General features: G+C 35.9%; 1 protein-coding gene across 2 annotated transcripts; it reads right to left on the bottom strand.

Moving 5' to 3' along the window:
- Window positions 1-871: 871 nt before the first annotated feature.
- LOC145567468 (DENN domain and WD repeat-containing protein SCD1-like) lies at window positions 872-26764 on the bottom strand. 2 transcript variants are annotated; one of them, XM_081626757.1, is made up of 24 exons: window positions 26359-26764; window positions 23337-23430; window positions 22887-23088; window positions 22627-22768; window positions 22426-22526; window positions 21089-21152; window positions 20749-20862; window positions 19784-20004; window positions 17075-17129; window positions 16894-16977; window positions 12251-12437; window positions 11986-12149; window positions 11481-11525; window positions 10624-10699; window positions 10462-10535; window positions 10295-10345; window positions 9276-9433; window positions 6096-6143; window positions 4989-5046; window positions 4824-4907; window positions 3928-4174; window positions 3640-3830; window positions 2818-2882; window positions 872-1984 (listed from the first exon to the last, which is right to left on the bottom strand). In XM_081626757.1, the coding sequence occupies exons 1-24, from the start codon at window positions 26530-26532 to the stop codon at window positions 1099-1101; spliced, it is 3585 nt and encodes a 1194-aa protein (XP_081482883.1). In that variant the 5' UTR covers window positions 26533-26764; the 3' UTR covers window positions 872-1098. The 2 variants fall into 2 exon arrangements, with proteins under 2 accessions (XP_081482883.1, XP_081482884.1); XM_081626758.1 differs by having other exon boundaries at window positions 22887-23045; window positions 26359-26391.

Genomic DNA, 26764 nt, shown 5'->3' on the forward strand with positions numbered 1-26764 from the left:
ACAAAAAGGAAGATGAAATTATGTATACTAGTTTATAAATTATATTAGAAGAATTTAAGAGGAAGAGAGAAGAAGATAGAGAATTTAGATATTAGGAAAAATTTAAAAGAGGAAGGGGACATGGGCAATAACACAGAAGAGAAAAACGTTGAGTACTTGAGTGTGATCGTGGTGTTATATGTTGCGTTTAGTGTGTGGTTCACAGTTTCACACAAGGTCACCTTAAAATTTGCGCCTCCACTCTATATCAAATATTCAAATTCATATTAAATTATCATATTTTCGAATTGGACTTGAACTAAATTGCCATCTCTAAATTGACCTTGCACAACCTTCTAAATTGATCTTGCACAACCTGATAAGTTTAAAGAGTGGTTAGCACAAGCACATATCTCATGTGTAGCCTAGTCAACCCCCATAGGCCATAGCATTGTCAACAAAAATTGTGCCAAGCCTACACACATCCAATGGTGTGGGCGGAGACTAGAGGTGATCAATTTGAGCTCAGCCAGATTTTGGGCTAACTTTGAACAACTTTTTCAGGCCCGACCCGTTTTTCAAAAAAGTTTGGACGAGCTTAGAAAATCAATTTTATGCAATTTTAGTTGTTTTATTGGCCCAGCCCGAAAGCCCGCTTGACTCATCTAGTTTGGGCACACATTTTTTGGCCCAAAGTTTGACCCGGCCCGGCCCAACCCAACCCAATAAATGGACATATTTTTTTGGCCACATTATTTGATAAGGTTGCAATTACAATTAGATTGAGGGTGAATCTTGAATAGGATTTTATTTGAATTTCCATATATTCGGATCCGATTTGAACCAGGAATGAAAGAGGAGAGGCTGAGAGGGTTAAGGGACATTGAACAACTTCCCAACAATATGTCAATCATTATAACAGTCGAATTAGGACAATATTAATTATCACTGTATTCAGTAAGAAAATCATTTACTTCAGTCATTACACATTCTTTTGCTAAGTGACCCAAATTTGGGGTTTTCTATGAAAGCCAATCTACAACAAAAGTGATTTATAATTACCATAATGTGTTCATGTTAAAATGAAAAAATAACTTGCCAAGCATGACAAGTAGAAGCTCAAATGTTTATAGTAACATCCCACAATCGAAGAAATCCATTACGGCCACCACTACATATTCTTTTTCTTTCTAGATCGGAAACCACACATCTTACAACAGCAGCAGATTTTTGGGGTGTTCGGTAAAGCTGCCATCCGGATACTTTAGAGCCAGAGCTAGAGAAGCCCCCAAGTCTTTCTTGAGGGCGATTAAAAAGAGACATCGAGTTATCAGCTGCACCAATCCCCAGCCAGTGTTCACCAGCATTAATGGATAATATAGAAGCAGAATGTACGGTGACATTCTTCACACATCTTATACCCCCGTCAGCATTTTCCCAAAATCGAAGCATCCCATCTGTTGAGCCGCTAATAATTCCTTTCTCCAATGGTGAATACTCAACACACTGGACAGGACCTGCATGACAAGCCAAGACAGCATCACATGTGCCTCGAGAAACTGACCACATCCTAGCTGTCCAATCATCACTACCAGTGATCAGAGTATCTCCCACCATTCTGATTGATCTGATCCATTTTGCGTGCCCCAAGAGCTTATGCATCTGTCTACCAGCACGGATATCCCACAAGTATGCAACTGAATCTCTACCTGCAGCAGCTAAAACCCCAGTGGAATCATCATAATCCATACAGAGAACTGCACTGGAGCAACGCCCAACGGTTGCCACACAAGTATCAGTTCTCACATCCCACATCTTTAGCGTTCCATCAAGAGAAGAAGTAAGGACACGCTCTCCTGAAAGCATGCGCACAGTGCTGATCGGTGCAGTATGCCCTTTCAGCTCTTCTAGAACTTGGTGTGTTTGCTTATCCCATACCAAGAGAGATTGATCGTCTGATCCTGATACAATCTTTCCACGGTCGGAGCTTATAGCACGCACGGCTCTGGAAGACAGCAATACTTAAGAATATACATCAATATATGTATAGAAGACGAAGAGGGACAGGAAAATAAGAAATAAGTCAAGACAGTACAAGCCAAAAGGGCAAACCACACAACAATTCATTATTGGGGTCTAAATGTATGTCAGAAAAGTACTGGACGAAACAAATATGCCCCAACATCGAGCGGGTCACATGCCTTTGGGAAAATAAAAGCTACTAACTTTAGTCTTAGAATATTCTTTATTAGGTAAAAATGTCTACACAAGTGTTTGCCAAATAAACAATTTTTGTGATACCAGATCAACTTTACTAGGAATCAGCTGAGGTTTCAAATTCTGGTTATTTATTTTTATATTTTCAGTAAGATGCCATCAAGATAAATTCACTTCTTTCTTTATCAGACCAAATTCAGTTACCTCAATCAACAAATTTTCAGTAGCATCAAAATAGAATTTCCAGGACCCCAATTCCAATTACATGTATTGTTTCAAAGCTTCGATGCCATAAAAATGCTAGGGGAAAAAGATTCTGAGGGAACTAAGTACATGGAGCATGAGCCAACTCAAATACTATAGAGCTGAACTAAGTGTGACCCAAATGGTCCCGATCCAAAACAAATTGATACTGATTACTGAGCGTACCTGATTTGACCTGACACAATCAACTCATTTTCAGACAATGTAACATTTAGCACTATAAGGCATGACAAATATATCTCTAGCCTTCCTTTTAAATGAGAGTCAGTCACCAACTAGTACTCCTTTTAACACTATAATCCTTCATTACTTGTCCCCAAAAGAAAACAAGAAATAAATATTAGATATAGAAGTTACCCGGTATGGCCTTGCAAAGTGGCCCGAAGCTCAGAACCACGAAGACTTGGATCCCATATCTTAACCTGGAAGATTTTGAAGTGAATAAAAGGGTAAATCAGTTTGAAAATCTTAACAATCATTAATATATCCCCGTCAAGATGTAAATGCACACAAATAAACACTCCTAGACAATTAGTGCTTCCATGAGCTCAACAGGCAACATTCAACTTGACTTTAACTTCAGTTGATAAGCTACACCTGAGCAACAACACAAACTTATATTTTGGTGGTGGTGGTGGTGGTGGTGGGGGGGGGGGGGGGGGGGGGGGTTTAATTTTTTAATCAAGAAATGGCAAAACATCAATGCTCCTTCATCTATTTTAGGCAGGTAATAGATTCTATTTTACACAACTTAACAACATACTTAAGATCAGAATACTTGTGAAAACTACACTCATACTGATTTAAGAATCTAGTAGATATAATTTTTAGATAAATTAGAGTACTAAGTTAATAATAACAATAAACACTCTTAGTTGTAAATCTTGTAATACATATATAGGTGTAGGTGAAAAAAATAAACAAGGACATGAGAAAAACTATAACCAAAACTATGAAGTGTAAAATGCTGCTCTCCAAGTAAAAAATTAAAAGAGAAATAAAATACAGGTTCACATAAAGTTTGATCCTATGACCTTCGTATATATGTTACACTGGATGCTTTTCAAGGAACAAGATTAACCAACCAGCTAAAGAAAAAAAATATTTCCCCTCATAACTCCCCCAAAAAATGGCAACAGTATCAAATGTTGACATGATTAGGAAAATATGTTCACATACCAGGCAATCAGTGCTTCCACTAATAAAGAAGCCTGCATCCTCACGGTCACCAACAAGATCCCACACCTCCTTTCTTGTGACACAATGTAAAGCAGTGATTGCACCATTATGACCCCTAAGTATACGCACATTTGTTTGAGGCTTCTTTAGACCCGCAGCATTTGCCAGATCCAATTTACCCTCATTTGCATCTGAATCCAACAGAATATGCAATTAGTGATAAACAACCATATCCACCTGAACTTATAAATAAGGCATTGCAAGTCCTTACACATAATTAGGAACTACCTGATACTCCACTACGTGCACGAGTGAAAGAATGTGCCCTTAATGATGTATCTCTGCTAAACATGCTTTGTACCCAGCTCCTCCCAACACTAGACGCCTCAACAAATTGTTGATTGTCATGTGCAGCATCTTGTGGACGTGGAGATTGAACTCCATAAGCGGACAATGATTGTACTTTTGTAGCACCAATTCCCCAGTAAGCAAAGCGAAGTTGGTGGATATGTGACAGAAACCCTCTTAATTGAATCTGGGACCAAAAAAATAATGATTAAAATTAAAAAATATTGTTAACAATCAATAAAAGACATCATAAATCTATCAACTGCAACAAATAAAAAGAAATAATGTCAGACGAGGAAGCAAAGGAGAGGAGAGAAAAGAAACTTTGCAATGCATGTCAAAACACATGTCTACTTGTGTTTTGCTTTTTATATTTCCATGTTTCAATATTTTGTATGGGATCTGTATTATCGCAAATTGTAGCGAAGAGACCCAAATACGCATAGCGCAAGGTGTACCCAGGATTCTGGGAAAACCTAGAAACATTTTACCAGTATATTGCATTAGATAAAAACTCATATAATAGTAAATAACTAATGTATTCAACTCTCAACACTCTCAAAGTGATTCTGCAAGCATATGCCCAGGCATCCCAGCAATAGCAAAAATACTTCTTAGAAACTCTTCACGCTGACACCAACAAGAAATACATTTTTGGACTCATAACATGGAATGGAGGGAGAACAGTTTCATTAAGGGGGGCATTTGATCCTCTCAGATCTGGACAGAGAGCAGGTAGTAGTATAGTTCTATCATCTTCACTAAAGCTTGACAGACAAAGGTTTAGGAAGAAGGACCATGAATAAAATAAGTAAAGAAAGCTAATAAACACTCACAAATTGCTTAAACCCAATGTTGTTTTTCTCTGCTATGGTCTCAATAATGTTCCAAGCATCAGTATCGGGTAGTCCCAGTCCAGCCTTTATAAAGTTAAATAATCAAAATTCAGTAATCAGCAGCAGTGTCAATCATGTGGTTAAAAATAAGAGAGTAGAGTGTACCATATGTGAAGCTACTACAATAAGCTGTGTCATAACCAGAGTGGCGTAATTGGATGACCTGAAGAGACCAAAAGAATCAGAAGTGATGTGAAACCTGATGAAATAATACTCAAAACGTACATCACGGAATCCTCAGCTTATTACAAAAAGTTCTAGCAAAAAATTTTCAGTAAGAATAAGTTCCAAAAAGTTTACATTTTTTTTTTTTTTTTTTTTTGAGGACTGTGACAGGAAGAAAAGTTAAGTGTATATATATATATATATATATATATTCTTATGTGAGAACACTCTTAATGTTCTAAACTTTTACTCAGGGGTTCTAAATTAAATCAAATGCTCTAAATTAGTACTCACATGTTCTAAATCATAAATTAGTTAAGCTTGATGTTATAAATTTTAAATAACTTGTTCTAAATTTTAAAACGTGTGTTCTAAAATTTTTAATTAGATGTTCCAGATTTTAAAGCGTATGTTCTAATTTTTCCTCGTATGTTCTAAATTTTTACTTACATTTTCTATATTTTATATCAGGTGTTCTAAATTTTTATTCACATATTCGAAATCTTAAATCAGATATTTTAAATATTACTCATATGTTCTATATTTCATATAGCAGATTTTCTAAATTTTTACTCACATATTCTAATTTTTAAATCAGATGTTCTAAATTATTACTCACACGGATGTTCTTAATTATTACTCATATGTTCTAACTTAATTTGAATCACATGTTCTAAATTTTAACTCGTATATTCTAAATTTTTACTCACATGTTCTAAATTTTAGATCAGTTCTCATATAAGTCTGAATTCTCACATATGGACCTATTCTCATATATATATTCCTTTACTCTATTGTGGCAAGTATAGGTAAAGCATAATAATCACACTTTTCTAAAACATCATATTATTAAGGTTTGTACGTTTTACAACATTATTCAAAGCCATTTAAGAAAAATTGTCATTAATCTGAATTTAAGATGAGGTCCCTGGATAAATAATGCACCACACAATAACAATTGTCCCACTTGGCTGGCAAATTAGACAAACACAGATGCAATATTTCAGCATGCTTTAAAGTAAAAAGAGACCAACTACAGATCCTTACTTGTTGGAAGCTTGATCCATCAGATACTCAAAATATCCTTCCCAAAACCTTGAGTAAAAACAAAGAAAGAACAATGGAGTCACTTGAAGGTGAAAGAATAATTAACAGATAACTAGAGAGTAATAACACAAATTAAATCTCGAAAAAGACGGAGTGTCAACGAGAAGTATCCAACTAAATTCACTACAATAACTACATAGGAAATTCACACCCTCCACATTTTGGGTTGTGATAGAATATGCAATAGTGGCTGTTTGATCTACATTAACAGGTATTTTCACTTACATATTAATTTATTTTAGTTTTAGTTGGCTATATAGTTTAAATTGATTCCTAGCAATAAGATTAAGGAAACTATGCCTAGTAAAGGATTGAATGAGCTGTGATACTCTTACTACATTTGTTGCTTTCTTTCACTTTATGCACAATCTTTTCAGAAATAAATGACAACTTTGAAACATCCCCCATCCAACCTCTCAATTGTTTTGCTTCAAACAAGATGGAATTAGCAACATTAATGATCCAAAAGTGGCCATAACAATAAGTAGACATAGGGTAAAACAACAGAAATCTCCAAAAAGATAAAGACACCCATCCACCAAAACACTCTCTTGTATCTCTCCCCCTCTGGCTCCATGCTATATAATAACTGAAAAGTTCATCCAGCCCCAAACACAATAGCACAAGCAAGTAAGCAGCAGAGGTGAGAAGAGACAATTCTCAGATAATAGAATTAAAATGTAGGTATTGAAGAGTGAGAGATTAACCACTAACCCAAATAAAACATTAAAGCATGCATATGTATGATAACTACCAAGGTAAAGCAGACATGAAAGCTTCTAGAAAACAGTAAACTAATGTAACCATTTCTCAGCAGATCATGACAAACTCCTTTTCCCAAAGGATTTATGATTCCCTTCACATCTTTTCACACACTCCAGTAATCCTTCTTTCATTTATCAAAGAAAAAATAGGACTTTCATTGAGACCTTCAATTATGATAATTTAAGTTCCCTCACTCCCATTCCATCTGACACCACACATGGTATTCTTGGAGATAATCAGAAACCACCAATAAAAAGAATTTTACTCCACTTATTTTATAAATATATTCTAAATAATAAAATGGCCTATCCAATTTAACCCATTTTAAATGAATATCTATGTTAGCTTTGGTCTCAATTAATTGATAGGAGTTTCAGCAAAAGTAAGATTAACCCAGGACAAATAAGCTCAATTTAGCACCCAAAAAAAAAAAAAAAAAAAATAAATAAATAGAAAAAGTTCACCTAAAACAAGTTCAGCACACTTTGATAACACTAATGTTTAAGAAAGGACCGATACAGTCCTTTGATTTCATTAAGTATAAGATCTCTTTTTCTTTAAGTGGCAAAATATGGATAAATCCCCTTCATAAATTCTTTTATTCTCACCCATCCCTCGGAATTCAGGAAGACAACAAAAAAAAAAAAAAAAAAAAAAAATAACTTAATATTTTTACTATTAGATATTTTTGTTAATATCCTTATTTATACTTCCCTTGGTGATATAATCAAAAGCAAAATATGATTCTTTATTGCATTTTGTATAATATAACTATATTAGGCATATTAATAATATCTATATTAATCACACTCTTCATTTCACCTTAAGTACCCATGTCACACGCTCGGACACGGGCAAGACACTTAGACACATACTCATGTTGGACATACATACTCGATTCTGAGTAACAGAGAATAGTTTAGTCAATTATATTAAAGCACTGATGGTTTTAAGATGAGAACAGTGTAAACAAGTGCACCTTGTGCCTTTTAGCAACAACATATCTACTCCAAAGATAAATGTTGTACTAGCACACAATTTCTCTAACACTTTCCGCCCTAGGAGCATAGCACAACATTATAATTGCATCTACAATGATGATACCCTACCAAGTTTCTTAATAAGTATCAAGCAATGCCATCAATGCCATTGCAAGATCTCACCGGAATCAAACACATAATTGTTTTAAGTTAACAATTTAATTTTTTTTACAAAAATTATTACCCTATAGGTTCCAATTTCTTAAAGTTCCAAAGATGTATTGTATATTTATAGGCTGCAAACATAAACAAGTTGAAAATCAAGAATTAAAAAAATGATAATACTACATTGGATGAGCCAATACAATAGTTATATCAAATGAGAAATGAAAAGAAAAAGTTAATAAGTGGGAACGAGGCCCTAAGGGTTAAGTGGAGGTCATTAGATACGAAGAAAGGCTTTGAACCCAATTAAAAGTAGTGTATAATTATAGGATGTCGAGACAGTATTAAAAAGTGAACTTGAATGTTTCAGAGATAGGCAAGGTTGAGAATTGCACGATATTAATCTTGTTTGATGAAAAAGAGGATCCAGATCCCTTTTGTTAGTACATTCCCTTTTGGGCACATGCAACTTATTGAGCTCGGCACCTTGGTACCCTATATCACAGTACTAATGTGGGTTGGAGCGTGTGAACACTTAGGGTGCATGTAACAGGCCATACAGCAGGTGGGACTTTGAGAAGAGTGCGACACTCTTGCCTATTGGCGATAAAGTGCAAACTTCACGTGGCCACGGGAATGACCAGGCGGTGGGTGCAAGAGGGACCAAGTCAGGAAACAACAATCTAAAAGAAAAAAATTAAACCGCCACCAGAGACAACACGATTGTCAAATTGGAATGCTCACAAGTTTTAAAGAGCAAGAGGCAAGTGGAAGACTCATTCACCAACGCTGCACAAAAAGGCTTAAGTACAAAATGAAGACAGTAGATATTTCTAATGAAAACTGAAACATCAGAAAAGTAATAACCATAGAATCGAAACACAAGTCCCAGAAGTATACAATAAAGGTAGGGTGGACCTGCACCCATAATCAAGGGCTGACAAAGATCTTTAATCATTAAAGGCTTAGGGCAACCTAAAGTCCTAAACCAACCTGAGATAAAACCATATGTAATAGCAAATAAAAGAAACAATCATGTCCTCAGACATTTGGGCCATCATATCAACGTAAAAACATAGAAATATCAGGAAGGTAAGTCATACACTTGAAACCAAAAGAAATTTACGACAATATTCAGCAGAAACCTAACATCCAAATCATAAGAGAAGTGGAGATATGTAATTCAATGTAAGAGATGTTTGAAACTTACCGAAGTTCTTCCCAAATAGACAGTGAAATCAGATGACGTTGAACACAATCAGAAACATTATTGGCATCCTTCTTATAGATTTCAGCAGACACTTCGAGTGCATCTCTAACTGTTAGCATGTCATTGCGAGAAGTTGCAAGAGTAATTGCAGTTTTCAGCTGAAGTTACAACAAATATGCATCAAAGATAGACAAAATCTCTGACAGGAAGGTGGAAATCCAGAGTAACAGTAGAGGCAACAAGAAAATGTCTAAGGATAACATCTTAGGTGGTAAGACTAGTAACTAAAGTAATTAGTCTGTAACTAAACCATTCATGGATAGACTTTGTACAAAAATTTCATACTAAATTCATACTATTATTTGGTGCTAGAGACAAGACTATATACTCACAAACTATTTCTGAATTTGAACATTAAGTGATTTAAGGTTATTGAAACATAAATAAAAGATATTGGCTGCATGAACTTTTTAAGCAGCTTCATCCACAGAATTGCACACCCTTAAGGTGAACAGTACTCTGTAAGTCTGTTTGTCCCATTTGAGCAGTAAAATTCATCCATTTTTCTTCTACTAAAGCTACCATTTCACATCTATAAACTTTTGTCTAGTACTCAGTATTTGGACAGCTCAATGGAAACGAAGACTCAAAAAGACTAATTATATCCATTGCAGATTCGTTTACCTTCCAACATACTTCCTCCGTTCCAAATCAGATGACACATTTCTTTTATCATGTTTGCCAATGCATAAATTGAACCGTACATGTCTCTGATAAAAAATAAGAAAACACTACGAAAAGTTGATATTTTGAAACTACACATTGAGAGGATTTCAACAAAATCTCACATGACTATATTTTCTTATCAATAAATCACAAAAGCTAGTCAAATTAGAGTTTGAAAATAGTGACAAAAGTCAAAACGTGTCATCTAATTTGGAACGAAGGAAGTAATAAACACTGAGTTTAAATAGAGGAAGCAGTACAACCATAATTTTTAAATTTAAATATAGTTGTACCAGTTCTTTGACAGCAATAAATTGCTCGTCAGTCAATTGACAGCTCCACCCCTGCATGACAATAAGCAGATATAAAACAAGGAATTCCAGATATAATTTTTATCAGTACATATAAAATAAATAAAATAAAAAAATAAAAAAAACACCCTCTTTCACAACTAACATACAGTATGTATGTGTTCCCTTATACATTCAACAAACCCGCTTCCACCAATACCATCTGCATCAGATTCAATGAGAGCTGCAAAAGAAGTCAGCAAAAATTAAACTTCAATCGACAATCTAATTACCTACCTAAAAAGTAAAACAGAGCTTTCAAACAAATTTACCAACAATAGTTCCATATTCGAACGAGGACAAAGGATCATCAGTTGCCCCTAACTTCAGAAGACGTAGCCACAGCCCCTGCTCATTAAAAAATGTCATATTACTTCACACTTCAAATGTTTAGCATAAGATCATCTAAAATTACAATAAAAAGGGACAAGGCTCAGGTTATAAGTCCATCCATCCATTCACCTCAGTAAAGGTAATGTTCAATAACAACAAATCCACACATTTCAGAGCTATAATCACCAGAGCATATCATATCTTAATTGAAATAGCACACTTGAATCGTATACAACCCAACAAAGACAAAATCTTAGAGGCCAGATAAGCTTCTGCAACTTACATCCGATCCTCAATCCAGGTCAAGTCTGAGTACAGATACAAATCATACAATGCAAAATCTACGAACAGCAAACAATAAAGCTATCTACTATTCTACATTTCTACATATACACCGTTTTCCAAACCAAATGAACCCTGTTTATCTTTTCCACCTACAGAAATTAATTTCAAAATCATTATTCTCATTTTCACAGTACTTTCATTTGGTCCTGCAGAGATCTTTTCTCTTACCTATTCATTGTGCTTATTTCTCTCCACTGTCCTATACTCTTTCCTTCATTAAAAGATAACTAGATACAGAAAGCTACACCAAATGCTAATAAATAATTGCAATAATGTTTTTTGTTGCCATAAACGATAAATTCATGATATGCTTTCCTGCAATGTTCATAATTAACGCAAAAATAGATTTACAAGACAGAAAATATGACAACCAATAGAAACAGCACCCTACTTGCAGATAACAAGATCGATAAATAAAAAATTCAAGGTGTATTTTAATTTAAATATTTACCTGCAACTTCACTTTTATGTCCAAGACCATGCGCTCCCGCTCAGCCTGTAAAAGGAAGAATACATCTAAGTGCTCCAAAGCTTAATTCAGTCGAGGGCTTTTTGAAAAGAAAAATCTTTATGCCATTCCCATGATTTGGTTATCAGCCATTATAAGCAAAGTTAATACAAAAAAAAAAAAACAATGCATTATTCTAACTCCCTTCGCAAGAAGCATACTAATATTTTTACTTTTATAATTTTCAAGAAGTTCAACAATCTATTAAACTTGAACTTTGCACAAGCTCCTAACAGGCTGTTAATCAACTAATACTTAATGGCCCCATAAGTAGCATAATATGTGCAAAGAGGGTGAACTAGGAGAAACCGCATTATCTGAATGATGACAACCATACCAAAACCTTAAGTGACTCTCAATAACTTAATCAGATAGCTAGTTAATGAATGAAATAGCAACCAATCATTAAAATAATTGTATCTACAAAGAAAACTGAAAAAGGACCCACAGCTCTCTCCCTTGGACTGAGACTTTCAGCATGATCAAGATTATGTTTAGCATCAGTATCAAGGGATCCACCAACTGCAGCAAGAATCTGCTTCCTCTTTTCCTCCTGCTCTTCTGTTCTAATATTTGAGGGGAATCGGTCATACATATAGGGAGAACCACTAGCTGTGAATCAGGGAAACATATTCGTAAGAAATTTAAACAAGTAAAATTAATAAGGTATGAACTCATGAGAGCATATACTGACAACTAAACAAGAACTCTACCAGGTACACTGCCATCAAGATCAGATATTGTAATAATTTCAGGTTCTGACACAGGTGATGGCAATATTGACATAGGATCCTGTCCTCTCCCAATGGCATCTTGCAACTTGTGAAGAAGATTGTTATTAAAGCCTATGCCTCTTTCAAGGAAGTCCAAAAAACCTTGTGTCTCGAAAAATTGTATAATCTGTGAGCAAAAGCAGTGTATTGATATACTGTATACAAACAACAAGAAAAATAAAAAAGATAAATAGACAAGCCAACAGCACAAAATAACAGTGCTTTCACAGATCTCATGAAGCTCGTGCAAAGAAAATTATGAAATCAGACAAAAATTATTAGCAGAGGTGTTCAACTATGACATGAGCCAAACAGATATTTTCGTGGGGGCGTTCCCTACTCAGCGACGCGCTGCACTTCCTAGACCCGGGTGTAGTGATAAGTATGCAAGGGTTGCTAGGTCGTCGCCCAGAAGCGACGCGCCACATTGCCCGAGTGTGGTGTCAAATGAGCAAGGGCGTGCCATTGGGGCGTTCCCTACTGAGCGACGCGCTGCACTTCCCAGACCCGGGTGCAGTGATAAGTATGTAAGGGTTGCTAGGTCGTCGCCCAGAAGCGACGCGCCATATTGCCCAATTGTGGTGTCAAATAATCAAGGACTTGGAGTTGGGATCAGGAGGGAGCGTGGGAGAAAAGAATTTAGTTTGCGGATTGGTTCTTGGAATGTGGGGTCTCTTACGGGAAAATCAGCAGAATTGGTAGAAGTAATGAAAAGACGACGCGTGAACATCATGTGCCTCCAAGAGACAAGATGGACAGGAGAAGGAGCTCGAGGCTTGGTTTTGGGGTATAAGGTATGGTATGTTGGGCAAGAAACGAGCCACAGAACAAGGAATGGTGGAGCTAGGAACGGAGTTGGTGTGGTTCTCGATGAGAGGTTGGCAAAAGAGGTGATCGAGGTCTATCGGAAGAACGATAGGTTGATAAGGCTGAAGTTGCTATGTGGCAAGGAGATTGTGAATGTTATCAGTGCTTATGCTCCCCAAGTGGGTTTAGATGCAGAAGAGAAACGACAATTTTGGGAGGACCTAGACGAGGTGGTGCAGGGTGTCCACCACTCAGAGAAGTTATATATTGGAGGGGATCTAAATGGGCACGTTGGGGCGAGCCGAGATGGCTATGAGAGTGTCCATGGAGGCTTTGGGTATGGGCAGAGGGACGCCGGTGGTGAAGCTATTATGGATTTTGCCCAATCATATGATTTAATTTTGGCTAATACTTGGTTTAAGAAGAGGGATTCACACTTGATAACTTTTCGGAATGGAGCAAATGCAACTCAAATAGACTTCCTGCTCACAAGGAGCATAGATAGACAAAGTTGCATAAACTGTAAGGTTATCCCAGGGGAGAGTGTGGTCACCCAACACCGGCTATTGGTAATGACTATTCGTCTGAAAGAGAAGGCGAAGAAAAAAGTTAGACAAGAAGAACCAAGGATAAGATGGTGGACCCTAAGGGATGCAAAAGCTAAGGTTTTTACAGAAAAGGTAATTGAAGAAGCGGATTGGGATGGAGAGGTGGATCCGGACATGACCTGGTTACGAATGAAGAACTGTTTCCTAAGAGTGGCCAAAGAGGTCTTAGGGGAAGTAAGGGGAAGAACTTCGGTACAGAGAGATACTTCGTGGTGGAATGAAGAGGTGAAAGCAGTAATTAAGCAAAAAAGGGAATGCTATCAAGCCTTAGGAAAATGTAGGAGTGATGAAACCTTTGCAGCGTATAAGGAGGCTAAGAGTAAGGCAAAGGCAGCTGTTCGCCAAGCAAAAGAAAAGACATATCAGGAGGTTTATGAAAAGCTTGATTCCAAGGAGGGAGAAAGGATCATTTATAAGATGGCAAAGAGAAGACAAGAGGCAAGGAAGGATATTGGCATGGTGAAGTGTGTCAAAGATAAGAACCAAATGGTCCTAGTGCAAGAGGAGGGCATCAAGGACAGGTGGAAGGGGTACTTCGATGAATTATTTAATGGAAGTAATGGAGTTGTGATAGGAGATACCTCTATGAGTGATGAAGAAATCAACATGGAGTATGTGCGAAGGATTAGGAGAGTAGAGGTGGAGATTGCACTGAGGAAGATGAAACCTAAGAAGGCGGTTGGCCCTGATGGGGTACCGATAGAGGTGTGGAGGTGTTTGGGTAAGATTGGTATTGATTGGTTAACAAACCTTTTCAACAAGATATGGACGGCTACAAGGATCCCACAAGATTGGAGGAAGAGCACCTTGGTCCCGGTTTATAAAAACAAAGGAGACGCTCAAGATTGTTCTAACTATCGAGGAATTAAGCTTATGAGCCATACTATGAAGTTGTGGGAAAGGGTGATTGAACAAAGGTTGAGGGCATGCACAAGCATTTCAGATAACCAATTTGGTTTTATGCCTGGGAGATCTACTATGGAGGCAATCCATTTGATAAGACAAATGATGGAGTTTTATAGGGTAAAGAAGAAAGATCTTCATATGGTCTTTATTGATTTAGAGAAGGCATATGACAAGGTGCCAAGAGAGATACTTTGGTGGGCAATGTTGAAGAAAGGTATCCCACGAAGGTATGTAGACCTAGTTAAGGATATGTATCGGGATGTGTCAACAAATGTGAGGACATGCGGAGGGTTGACAAAAGATTTCCCTATTACAATCGGATTGCATCAAGGGTCTGCATTAAGCCCTTTTCTTTTTGCAACGGTTCTAGACGAATTAACTAGACCAATTCAAGATGAGGTTCCATGGTGTATGCTGTTCGCAGATGATATCGTTTTGGTGGATGAGACTAAGGATGGGGTTAATGTCAAGTTGGAGCAATGGAGGCAAAGGTTGGAATCTAGAGGGTTTAAGCTAAGTCGGAGTAAGACTGAATATTTGGTATGTCGTTTTGGCACTCAGAGGGGGACAAGCAATGAAGTGGTGAGTTTGGATGGAAAGGATTTGACCATGAGTGAATGTTTTAAGTACCTAGGGTCGATCATCCAGAAGAATGGTGACATTGATCAAGACGTGACCCACAGGATTAAGTCAGGGTGGCTTAAATGGAGAGCGGCCACGGGAGTGCTATGCGACCGCAGCATTCCCTTAAAGTTGAAGGGAAAATTCTACAGGACTGCCATAAGACCAGTGTTGCTCTATGGTACAGAATGTTGGGCTTCTAAGAAAGAGCATATTAAAAAGATGGAGGTTACGGAAATGCGCATGTTAAGGTGGATGTGTGGAAACACTTTAAGAGATAGAATCAGAAATGAGGTTATTCGCAAGAAAGTAGGTGTGGCGGGCATTGTAGATAAATTAAGGGAAAATCGTCTGCGTTGGTTTGGACATGTAAGACGGAGACCCGAGGGTGCACCGGTGCGAAGAGTGGAAGAGTGGGACCATGGAGGGATTAAACGAGGAAGAGGGAGACCAAAGATGACTTGGTTGGAAGGAGTGAGGAAGGATATGAAGTGCATGGATTTACGTGAGGATGAAGTTTTGGATCGTAAGGGATGGAGGAGAAAGATTTATGTTGATGACTACACGGAATAATCAAATTTGGTTCATGTTAGCCGACCCCACTTTTGGGATTAAGGCTTTGATTGATTGATTGATTGATTGATTGAGGTGTTCAACTATGCTAAAGATCTTGTCCCATAGGGAATGACATAGTACTCATCATCTACCCTCAAGTAGTTGATATGACAGCTAATGTTTCCCTAAATTTTTTTTTTTTTGGATATTACATTTCTCAGAGAAATTGGAATCGTCACCAAAATAGCAACCATGAACCACCCATTGTTAATACACCTACTAACATGTTTCAATGATATATTGACTTGGGATGCATACAACCTCATCAAGCCATGATTATGGAAATGTAACAGGCATTTTACAGAAATGGGAATATTCACCAAAATAGCAACCATGAACCACCCATTTTTGTTTCTTTCTTTTTCTTTTTATTTTTGTGTGTGGTGCAAGTGGTCCCCTATGTTCCCTGATTTCTACTTTGGTATTTGAGCTGCATTGGTGGCTGGAGCAAGTTTTTAGGGCGAAAGGTACAAACTACAAAGCCCCTTAACTCCACCTTCACAAGGAATCAAGGAAGTGAGCGAAGCATTTTCAATCGTTTCTAAGACCTTTAAGAATTAAAAAAATGTTTGCGTTCCCTTATTTCCAGTTTTCTGGTTTCCATTTTTGTTTCTGTGCTGCGTTGGTGGAAGAACCAAGTTTTTAGGACGAAAGGTACAAAACCCTTTATCTCAACTCTACCTTCACAAAGAATCAGAAAGGAAGTGAGCCAAGCATCTCACACACGGTACAACTTCAGGTCTGTGTTAAATCTATTAATAATAATAATAATAATAATAATAATAATAATAATAATCATAATAATAATAATAATAATAATAACAATAATTAAAAAAAAAAAAAAAAAAGCTTGGTTCAGACTGTTTAGCAAACAAGCATGGCTTAAACACAAAGATGTTAGACTTGATATTTCATGAAGTTAAGAAAGAGTTCTAATTGATCCTTCTAATTTCAATGTACATGAAATGATTATAACAGACCAAAAAGGAAATAAAAATAACCACAAAAGACCATACTTAAGCTCACCATGGGATCTAGGGGTTGATTAGTCAATCGAGAGCGCTTCTTCAAGAATGCTTGGGTATTAAAGACATTGGTTGCAGAATTTTCCTGGGTAATAAAAATAGTTTCTCATTGCAGTTTTGACATAATACAAGTATATAAATCAAACAAATTAATGAAAAGCCAAAAAGAAGTAGAGACATACAATAAAATTCCGATAACCAGATAAAATTGATGCAAAGAACTTCAGAAATATCATCCTGCACAAACAGAATGGGACTGCTTAAAATGTTGCAGGTTACCTCACTTCAGAGACATGATTCATTATCCAAATGAATAAAAATATACTAATATGACATCTTAGAAAAGAAACATCAAATTCAAAAAGAGAGCCGTGCAGGAACCATGGATAATAGTGGTGACCCTCAACACGACAAAAGACAATCACACAATTCTTTTGGGGGGGGGGGGGGGGGAGTGAGGGAAGGAGAAAAATATCATAATCTTCCACTGTATATATGATGGAAAAGAATTCAAAATCATATCAACAAGAAGACATACTGACAAAAAAGGAATCAGATCAGAATGAAGAGCTGTTATTAACAGGTACTAATGTCTTTTGATTATAGTGATAATAAAAACATAAAACAAATTAAAATAAATTTACGAACTGAAAATGGGTATGAAGAAGGAAAATTGAAGTAATTCAAACAAGATGTCAAATGACCTCATTACAAATTAGAGGCACAAGACAAAAGTCCATCATTCAATAGACGTGCTGTGCACAATTGTCATCTTGCTTGCTCCCAAGAAACACTTCCAAACCAATCCAATGAAGTAGATATAACCTCAGTGCACCTAATTTTGAATAGCACAAAAGTCCCACATCTTGCATGTTCACCCTCATCAAACATTTATACATCTCAAACATTGATCAATTCCATCTTGAGCTCATAGAACATAGATGAAAGACACAAGCATTTCTTGCTGCTAAATGGTCATTTGCAACATTACAAACAGCATGTGTGGTTGGCTTAGTTGCGTAAAATTACAGAGCTTTTGAGATTGTACTAAGCAAATTCTAATCCAATTTCATGCTATGCGGCTCAGATGATGGAACACAACATGTGGCATGGGTCATATTTGTGAAGTTCAACTCATTGGTGTCTTTAAAATAAATAGCATTGGTAAACCTTCATATGCATGATGTATTCACAAATAGATGGTTTTGTTATAATCACAATGTACTTTTAAAAAAAAGTCCCCTCACTTCATTTTCATTAATTGAGATTCTGAAAGATATCACAAGATGGTGCAGAGAAACTCAGCTCACTCATACTAAGAGTCACAAGCTCTTAGTAACACACACTATATTTTCCTTGCTACTCAAGAAATGACTGCTACATTCACAGTCAACATTCTCCGATCCCCATTCATCCTCATTTTAACACATAAATATGATTCTTTTCACATATTTGTGGCCCTCCCTTCTCTCTCCTTCATTTTTGCCGTTTCTCGACTTTGATGTGCACACCTATAATCTTCATTTTATCTCTATTTTCATATTTGCATCTGTTTCAAATCTCTGCACCCTTTTTCCATCCGTCCCACCCTCATTTCATCCCTCCTAGGTTCCTACCCTTCTCTCATTATATATTACTCTCATCATAGTCATCAATATACCTTAAAGATATTCAGTGTACACATGCCAATTACAAATCAATAACTCCCACATCAAAAGTTAAAACTGATCACATTGGAACTACTATTGAGTATTGACAAGTAATACTAATTTAGTAACCTGTAGTAACAAATGATGTGGAATAAGAAAAGGGGATTAAGTAGGTAAATAACAAGAAATGATGGAAGTGTATAGACTTTTGCTTAAATTCACATACTTTCCATTGGGTGTAAAAACCAATAGCCAAACTATAATAAACAATCACATACAAAAGGCCAATTATGTGGATGAACTAAATGAAAATAGCAATGCAATCCATAACATTCTTCTTGTCGTCCAAGTAAGAGCCTGAATTAAATCACAAACTCCAAACGGTACTTCAGTCAAAGGTGCTACCCAATCTACCATCTCCAACACTCTCCATCTCTCTTCAAACACCAAAATTACTCCCCACCACCCCCGGTTCATGCAAGTCAAAACCAAAATCAAAGTCCCCTTCCAAGTTACAGCCAACTCTCCTCCCCTTCCATGCTCCCATCAATGCTGACAGGCCTAATCATGATATATGCTCTTTCCATACCCACAGCTGAAAAGATAATTAAACAAAGGAGAAAGATGAGTCTCATGATTAATTCCTTTCTATTACAGTCCCCCTTTACTCATAACTTTCCCTCTAACAGACATTATTTTTTCTGTTTTATTTGTTCAGCCAAGATAGAAACCTAAAGAAATAGACACAATGAGAGAGGAGATGTTGCATATTATGTAGATGATAGCATGATACCAAATGTAGGTCACTACAATATATAAAAATGTAGGTACAAAAGATCATAGTAGAATATCCATTTAGAGAATGTCATTAATGTTGTTAAAGGGCACTTCTCATACATATTATTAGATAATATCTTAATGGTACATTTTTAATTGTGCACTCAGCACAGTGCAACTTGAACTTTGCTTTTATCATCGCATGACAACTAGGTAAGAAGGGCTTAAATTTATGAAATAGGAATACTGAGTCTAATAATTTTTTTTTTTTTTATTTTTATTTTTATTTTTTTTTTTTAACTGAGTATACAGTTACACTGATGTTTTAGAAAAATACTTGTAAATCTTATTTATAGATTGGGGTTGGGAACAAGAAATTGAGTATGTATTCATTAACGAAATCAACTATGTATGCACCCATACATTATATAAGCGCAAAAACATTTCATGAAGCAATAAACTTACCTTAACTGAATATTATGCTCATCTGACCATGGTTTGTTAGCAACCCTATGATAAAGCTCACGTGATTCGCCAAGGCCAACCTTTATCAGATCTATATCCACCACATTAGGATATAGTAATTTCAATATCTCACCACGTAAAGAGCTTAATTCTGGCTCTGGTATAGGTGGTATTTCCTCTGAAGTAATGATACGGTTAGACTCAAGGTCCACAATTACTACCTACATCAGAAAATAAGGTAGAAATAGAAAGTCAAACTTAAACTCCAGCAAAAAAAAGAAAAGGACAAGACAAGGGGGGAAAAAAACAAAAAACACTAGGAAGATCCACAATATAGAACACTACCTACTTCAATAAACCCTACAAAACTTAAAAAGAAATTTCTTTCCTTAATTCAGAATCCCAAAGTTAACATAGCTATTGGGAAAGTCCACTGCACCCTACAATCTCAATAGTTGATTCAACTAGGGTGAAGCTATCACACAATGAAGAAATTGGATGGCCCTAAATCACTACTTTGAAATTTTTTTCTGAATAAGGCATGTACATAGAAGAATTATGTCCCACTCTAAAAACCAAGGTAATAAACTAAATTTCTCCTTTGCTACACAGCCAAGTCATTAAAACTTAGTGTTTAAAAGACTAGAAATAAGATTATAAAATAGTATGATACATTAAACGATTCCCTCCGTTTTTTTTATATCCTATAATTCTATTTTCCTCAAGCTTGAAAAATGAAGAGGAATGATGAAGAAGGATGACAAGATTATAAACTTAACAACTGCTTGATTCAGTCCAGACACAGAAGTTGAAATTGAACCAACTAGGATGCCATGAAAAACAGAAACATAAACGGAAATGACGCCAAACAACATACTATGATAAGCAGTACCAAAAAAGGATAAGATAAAAATAGTTTAATGCACAAGCAAGGCAACGAGACATAAATTAGGGAGGTAGCTTACACCATCCATTGAAAGGCCAGTGGTATCAACTCCAGAATGAAGACCCATCATGTATGGTGTTGGAGCATCAATATAATCCACTCCGCTGAAAAATAGTAATGGAATGTAGACATGCTTCATCAGACAAAACAGAAAAGGCAAAATCAGGGACAGATAAAGAAAAGAAACATAATTTTTGACAGAATTATTGAAATAAAAAAATAAAAAAAAATGAAAAACAAAAAATAAAGGAAGAAAATTTTTAGATTATATAAATTGTCAAAGCAAATAAGGTCAGAACTTGAAAGAGTAAGGTGAAAAAAACCAACATTGACATTGTCTCAAAATATATATGTATTACCTGCCATCGAAATGGGTAGATGAGATGACAAATTGCCTCAGAAACAAGAGTCAAAAGTGAATACCTGTCATTAAAAATAGTTAGATTTATATGATCAAAAAACAATTTACTCCCACATACACTAAATCTATCAAGTTTGTTCCAAATCAGTTTTTCATCAATTACCCCCTCCCCCCCCCCCCCCCCCAACCAAAATAAAATTTGCATCTAGTGTTACACATTCAACATCATATGCCCCGGGAGATAATCTAAAATGCTACGCAAAAAGTAAAAAAGAAAGGAGTTCTAGAAACCTACTATAGCATATAAGCAACCAATATGTCAAACTGAATAGATCAAATTAAATGTAGTATACAATAGCAAAGTCCTATAAGGTTGATCAATTATATCAGGAAAATTTCTCTTTTGCTACCAGGAAAACACATGTATTTCACTTTTGCTACCGAGAAAAATTTTAATTTTAATTTACTACCATTCAAAAACAAGTTTGTTAAAAATTGCTACCAAATAACAGAATCAATTAGGGTTCCGTTAATTTTATTCAAAAAATAAAAATTAAAAATTAAAAAAAGAAAAAAAAAGCCCAGCCCCTCCAGTTAGCCACCCTCCCCCCGCCAACGGCCGGCGCCGGCGTCGGCAACCCCACCCCACTCCCTTTCCCCCACCTACGCAGCTCATCCCCCTTCCCTTTTACCCTTCGAGATTTAAAGGTGGCCGAAAAGGGTAGGGGAAGGGGAGGGCGGGTCGATTTCGGTGATGGGAGCGAGGAGGGGGACCGATTCCGGTGGGGCAAATGGGGAGGGAGGTGGCTTCCGGTTCGGGGTTGGGATCGGGCAGCACGAAGGGGAAAAGGGCGGGGGCTAGCTGCGTTGGTGGGGGAAAAGGAGTACGGTGGGGTCCGAGCGCTGGCATGGGGGAGGGGGAGGGTGACTGACGGGAGGAGCTGGCCTTTTTTAAGGGTGGTTGGTTTATTATTGCTGAGTTTTTTATTTTTTTTTTTTCTTATTTTTTTATTTTTTGGTGGCTAACGGGAAGGCAGTTAGAGTGGCTAAGGAGGGATTGGTGGCCAGAACAGTGAGGGTGGCTGGATCTCACTAACAGAATTACTAACTGAAAGTGTGAAGTGGTAATGAAATTAAACTTATGTGATTTTAGGTGGTAGCAAAATAAAATTAAAATTTTCCCCGGTAGCAAAAGTGAAATAGGGGTGTTTTGCTGGTAACAAAAGTGAAAATTTCCATTACAAAAACAAACTGGAAACATAGCATTAATTAGAAGACCTGGCTAATTTCTTTCATTAAGGGATAAAATCAAAGTTTGTAAAAACGGATACTTGCTTGTTTGACCGAAGTAAGATTCTTCTTTCAAGCAATACAGCTGTGAAGAGTTTGAGCAAGTTGTCGACATCCAAACACTGTACCAATGGCTGAAAGGATACCTGCAATTCATCAAAGCAAAAAAGGTAAACCTACATTAACTTGTACAAGCAAGTCGAGAAAGACACAATCAGATAGACAATGATAACAAATTCAGCTTACATCAGCATGAGGTAAACCATCTTTTGGTGGAGCCTCAACAGACAATAGGCAATTCTCAATAGCAAACAACACCCGATCTTTCCCAGGCGTAGGCAAAGGTACATTGGACACCATACAAGCAATAATCTCCCACAATGGCTTGCTAGAAAAAAGAAGTGTTATGAGTTGTGTTATATACTATAATTGAGGCTTGATCCTACAGCCAAAGAAAATGAGAAAGCTCCTACAAGTGAAGCTAAATAAATGACATGACAGCTCACCGGCTTCCTTTTGGTGAAAAACAAAGAGCAAAGATCTCCTCCAGTGCAGTACGAAGCACATGAAAACTTGGCAAACGTGAAACAAGACAAATGCACTTGTCTGCAAATGAATTCACGGGGATACGATGTGCTTGAACAATGTCTTCATCAACTAGGTCCCTGAAAGCAATACATGTGACATAAATTTTGGAACCATCACCCTCTGCAAATGACCAAATAAACATAGAAGGTTACCATAAAAATATCATGGGTATAAAATAATATCATTTAAGCTACGATCACTATTGAGAAACAAAAGATATATGATGTAAGACTTCAATGCCTACAGAAATTAAAATGATATTACATATTAAAGCATAACTACCAAGAAAAAAGGGTTGCAAGACTTGCAGCAGCCATCAATTTTGTTTCAATAATTTCATCTAACTCAGCTTACAAATACAAACGTACCAGTTAAGACAATAGGATAAGTGCGAGGATACGTTGAGGGATCATTGCCATCAAGTCCTGAAGCATAGAACTCCACTCCAGCAGGCAAAACACACTACATTGACACGTTACAATATAAAGATCAGGTCACCGCCAAAAAAAAAAAAAAAAAAGAGTTAAACCACTTCACATAGACCTCCACTACTTTACAAAATGAAAATCTGAAAAAATTTGGGAAAACCAAATGGATAAAAGGACAATCAATATGGTATACAGTCAGGTACTATCTCCTTTTTTTACTTTCAATGTTTTGACTATCACATTATTCACAAACTAAAATTTATTTATATTCGGTGAATTATACTTTAAGAATAACAGAGTGAAGAAAGATCTTGTTAGATTTGTCTAGATACAAAAATTCAAAACATCTATTAAAGATATTAATGGTCAAAATTATGTGTTGATAAGCATAATAATCAAGCAAAACAAAGATGATGTAACTGTAGGCACCAAAAATCCATTTATTAGTGGTATCACTTCCATCTAAATAATACCATAACTTGTGTTACAATATTTAGGAGTTTAGGAGATATGATTATCTTATCTTGCTCTACAGGACAACTCAATATAATGACGATATCATAAGGTTTCAAGAGGCTCACATTGAACAAGTAAACAAAATTAAAATCAAAATCTCATCATCTCCTAGTCTCCTACTACCAATCTGTTGGTATATCAATCATAATAAGTATATAGGACCGAAGAGAGATACGAAAATCAACCCCATGATTAATCAACAAAAAGCTCTATTCCATATATCTCTTGCCTCTTCGTATGCAAATTGCAAATTTTTTTTTTTTTTTTTTTTTTTGGTCTAAGGTAACAATTAAAATTATCACAAATTCAAGATTTACAATGTCAAAACTTTAAATAGGACCCATTGGATATTAAGCAAATTAAGATTATTCTACATAAAGTATTATTTTGAAGGAGACTAACACAAAATAAAAATAAAATAAAAATAAAATAAAATAAAATAAATAAAAAAAAAGGAGACATTCTTCCTCCCACGGATCATCAAATTTAATTATTTCCAAGAACAACATAACCACGTAGGTTAGCCACATGATTCTTCTTACAAGGACAGAATTCCAAGATCAGACAAGGACATAATATCTTGATAATATCCCTCGTACAGTTTAGTGATGCACTAAGTGTTGAAACAGTTATAGAATAAGAGGTGCACATGTTAAAGGTAGTACAAGACTAATAGGAGCACACAATAAAAAAAAGACCAACTTAATCACTCCACATGTTTCCATCACAGTAATTTGAAATGTGAGAGCTAACACAATTGGCATTGAACACTTAAAAAACAAGCTTCCATCTTTCACTATTGTGAATAGAATACTATTAAAAACAACAGATAGATAAGGAGAAAGTAGACACTGCAAACCAAAGGCTACCAAGAACACCCACCTTATATGTATTTCTTTTGTCCCAATTAAAATGCAACACTTTCTTTTGCAATTTTCATATACTACCTGCAAATTTTTAATTTTTATCTATTTTTGGTTCTACTTGCTTTCTGTTCGTTTCTTTTCCTTTTTTTTTTTTTTTTTTTTTTTTGTTTTTTTTGGTTCTACTCAGTTTACATTATTCCATTTCACTTTACTTCTTACACCCGCTCATCTTTTTCAAGGTTTTCTTAATTTACAAATCTACTGTAAACGAGCCAAACCAAAAATTTTAAGAAAAATTAAAATAAAATATAAATAAAAACTGAAGTAATATTCAATTTGACAACATACTTTTACCAAATTTATATATAAACAAATGTTATTATATAAAATGATGTTAGATTAATTTTAATGTATATTTTCAAAATACTAACCTTATACTTTTGTAATTTTTACTAACTGAAAATTATACTTCCTCCACTCCATTTTAGCTACAACACTAAGAATCTCACGCTTGCCAACGCACAATTTAAACTAGATTTTTTTGATACACAAATCAAGACAAATGCAACAAGATCCTACATGACCATTTTTTCTTCCGTATAAATCACAATATGAGTAATAAAAGAGAGTATGAATAGTGTCAAAATCCTAATGTTGCAAGTAAAATGGAGAGGAGGAAGTATATGCAAATGGTCAATGTAATACATTAACAAGTGCGAATGTCAAATTATGGCACTTAACTTTCTAGTAGTGGAAGCATTTCAAATCCACAAACTACATACTTAAATCCGTTATTATCATCTTTTCAATCAACTACATGCCTATCCATAAAAGTGCCTCCTATTATAAGACCATTGAACAGTGAAGTGGTTCAAGAGGATAAATATTTGTGATTGCATTCACAAATTTGAAAAAGAAAAGTTATCAAGTTTCACTTGGAAAAGGATGTACAAATGCTTCACCATACTAGAGATTTGCTAAAGATATTCATGGCTTATTTTTTACATACACTAGTGAATGCACCATAGTCCTCAACTTCATACATCATAGAGCATGACACATGATTTATAGCCTTGATCACTTTTGAAATACCTCAACGAATTCTTATGCTCCATGTTCTAATCCGTAAAAATTTATCTCCGATTGTAGATTCTTAATGCATTCCTTGTTCAATTACATAATTGTGCTTTTTTCTTAATGCATTCCTTGTTCAATTACATAATTGTGCTTTTCTCAACCTCTTCCCTTAATCTTTTCAAACACTCTACCCTACAAAATTCCATTAATCTATTTTCCTCATTAGACTAAACAATGCTCTTTCATGGCACTTCCATTCACACAAAACCCCTCAAAAGTAAGTGTTTCAAGCACCCAAAACCCCCAACCTGTAAATCATCATCATAAATCGGCATTTCCAACAAATATAAGCAAAACCCATCATCAATGCAAACTACAATCATTCATTCAATCATAACCAAAACCCGCCAAGCTCGGCGAAAGCATAACATCAAAGGAAACATACCCAGAAAATGGCAACACTAAAAAAGCAATAAAAACACAAAATGGAAGAGAGAAAGTACCATGGGAAGCTGGGGAGGAGGAGGAGGATAAAGGGTATGATTGAGAGGAGGATACTGATCAAGAAGCGAAGGCAAATATCTGTAATTGGTGCCATAAAATCCTTTATTCTCATCTAATGTTCGAATCTCAGGTCCAATTCCACACACTATGAAATACTCGAAGATCGGCGCCATTTTCGAACCTCGAGTTTTGACACACTCTTGGTAAAGTAATGAATTGAGGAATGAGAATTTTGGGAAATGAGAATCAGATCTGTTTGAAAGCTTGCTGCAATTTCAGATGAATTTTCACGGCGGTTCCACCTTTTTTTTGTTTGTTTTCTTTAGAGTGCCGCGTTTGGTTGTAGAGGAGGAGAATGGAGTGGTGTATTGTTGATTTGAAAGGTAGTCATAAAATATGTTTTTT

This window comes from Chenopodium album, chromosome 11 (genome assembly GCF_948465745.1).
Source record: "Chenopodium album chromosome 11, dcCheAlbu1.1, whole genome shotgun sequence".
NCBI classification, from domain to species: domain Eukaryota; kingdom Viridiplantae; phylum Streptophyta; class Magnoliopsida; order Caryophyllales; family Amaranthaceae; genus Chenopodium; species Chenopodium album.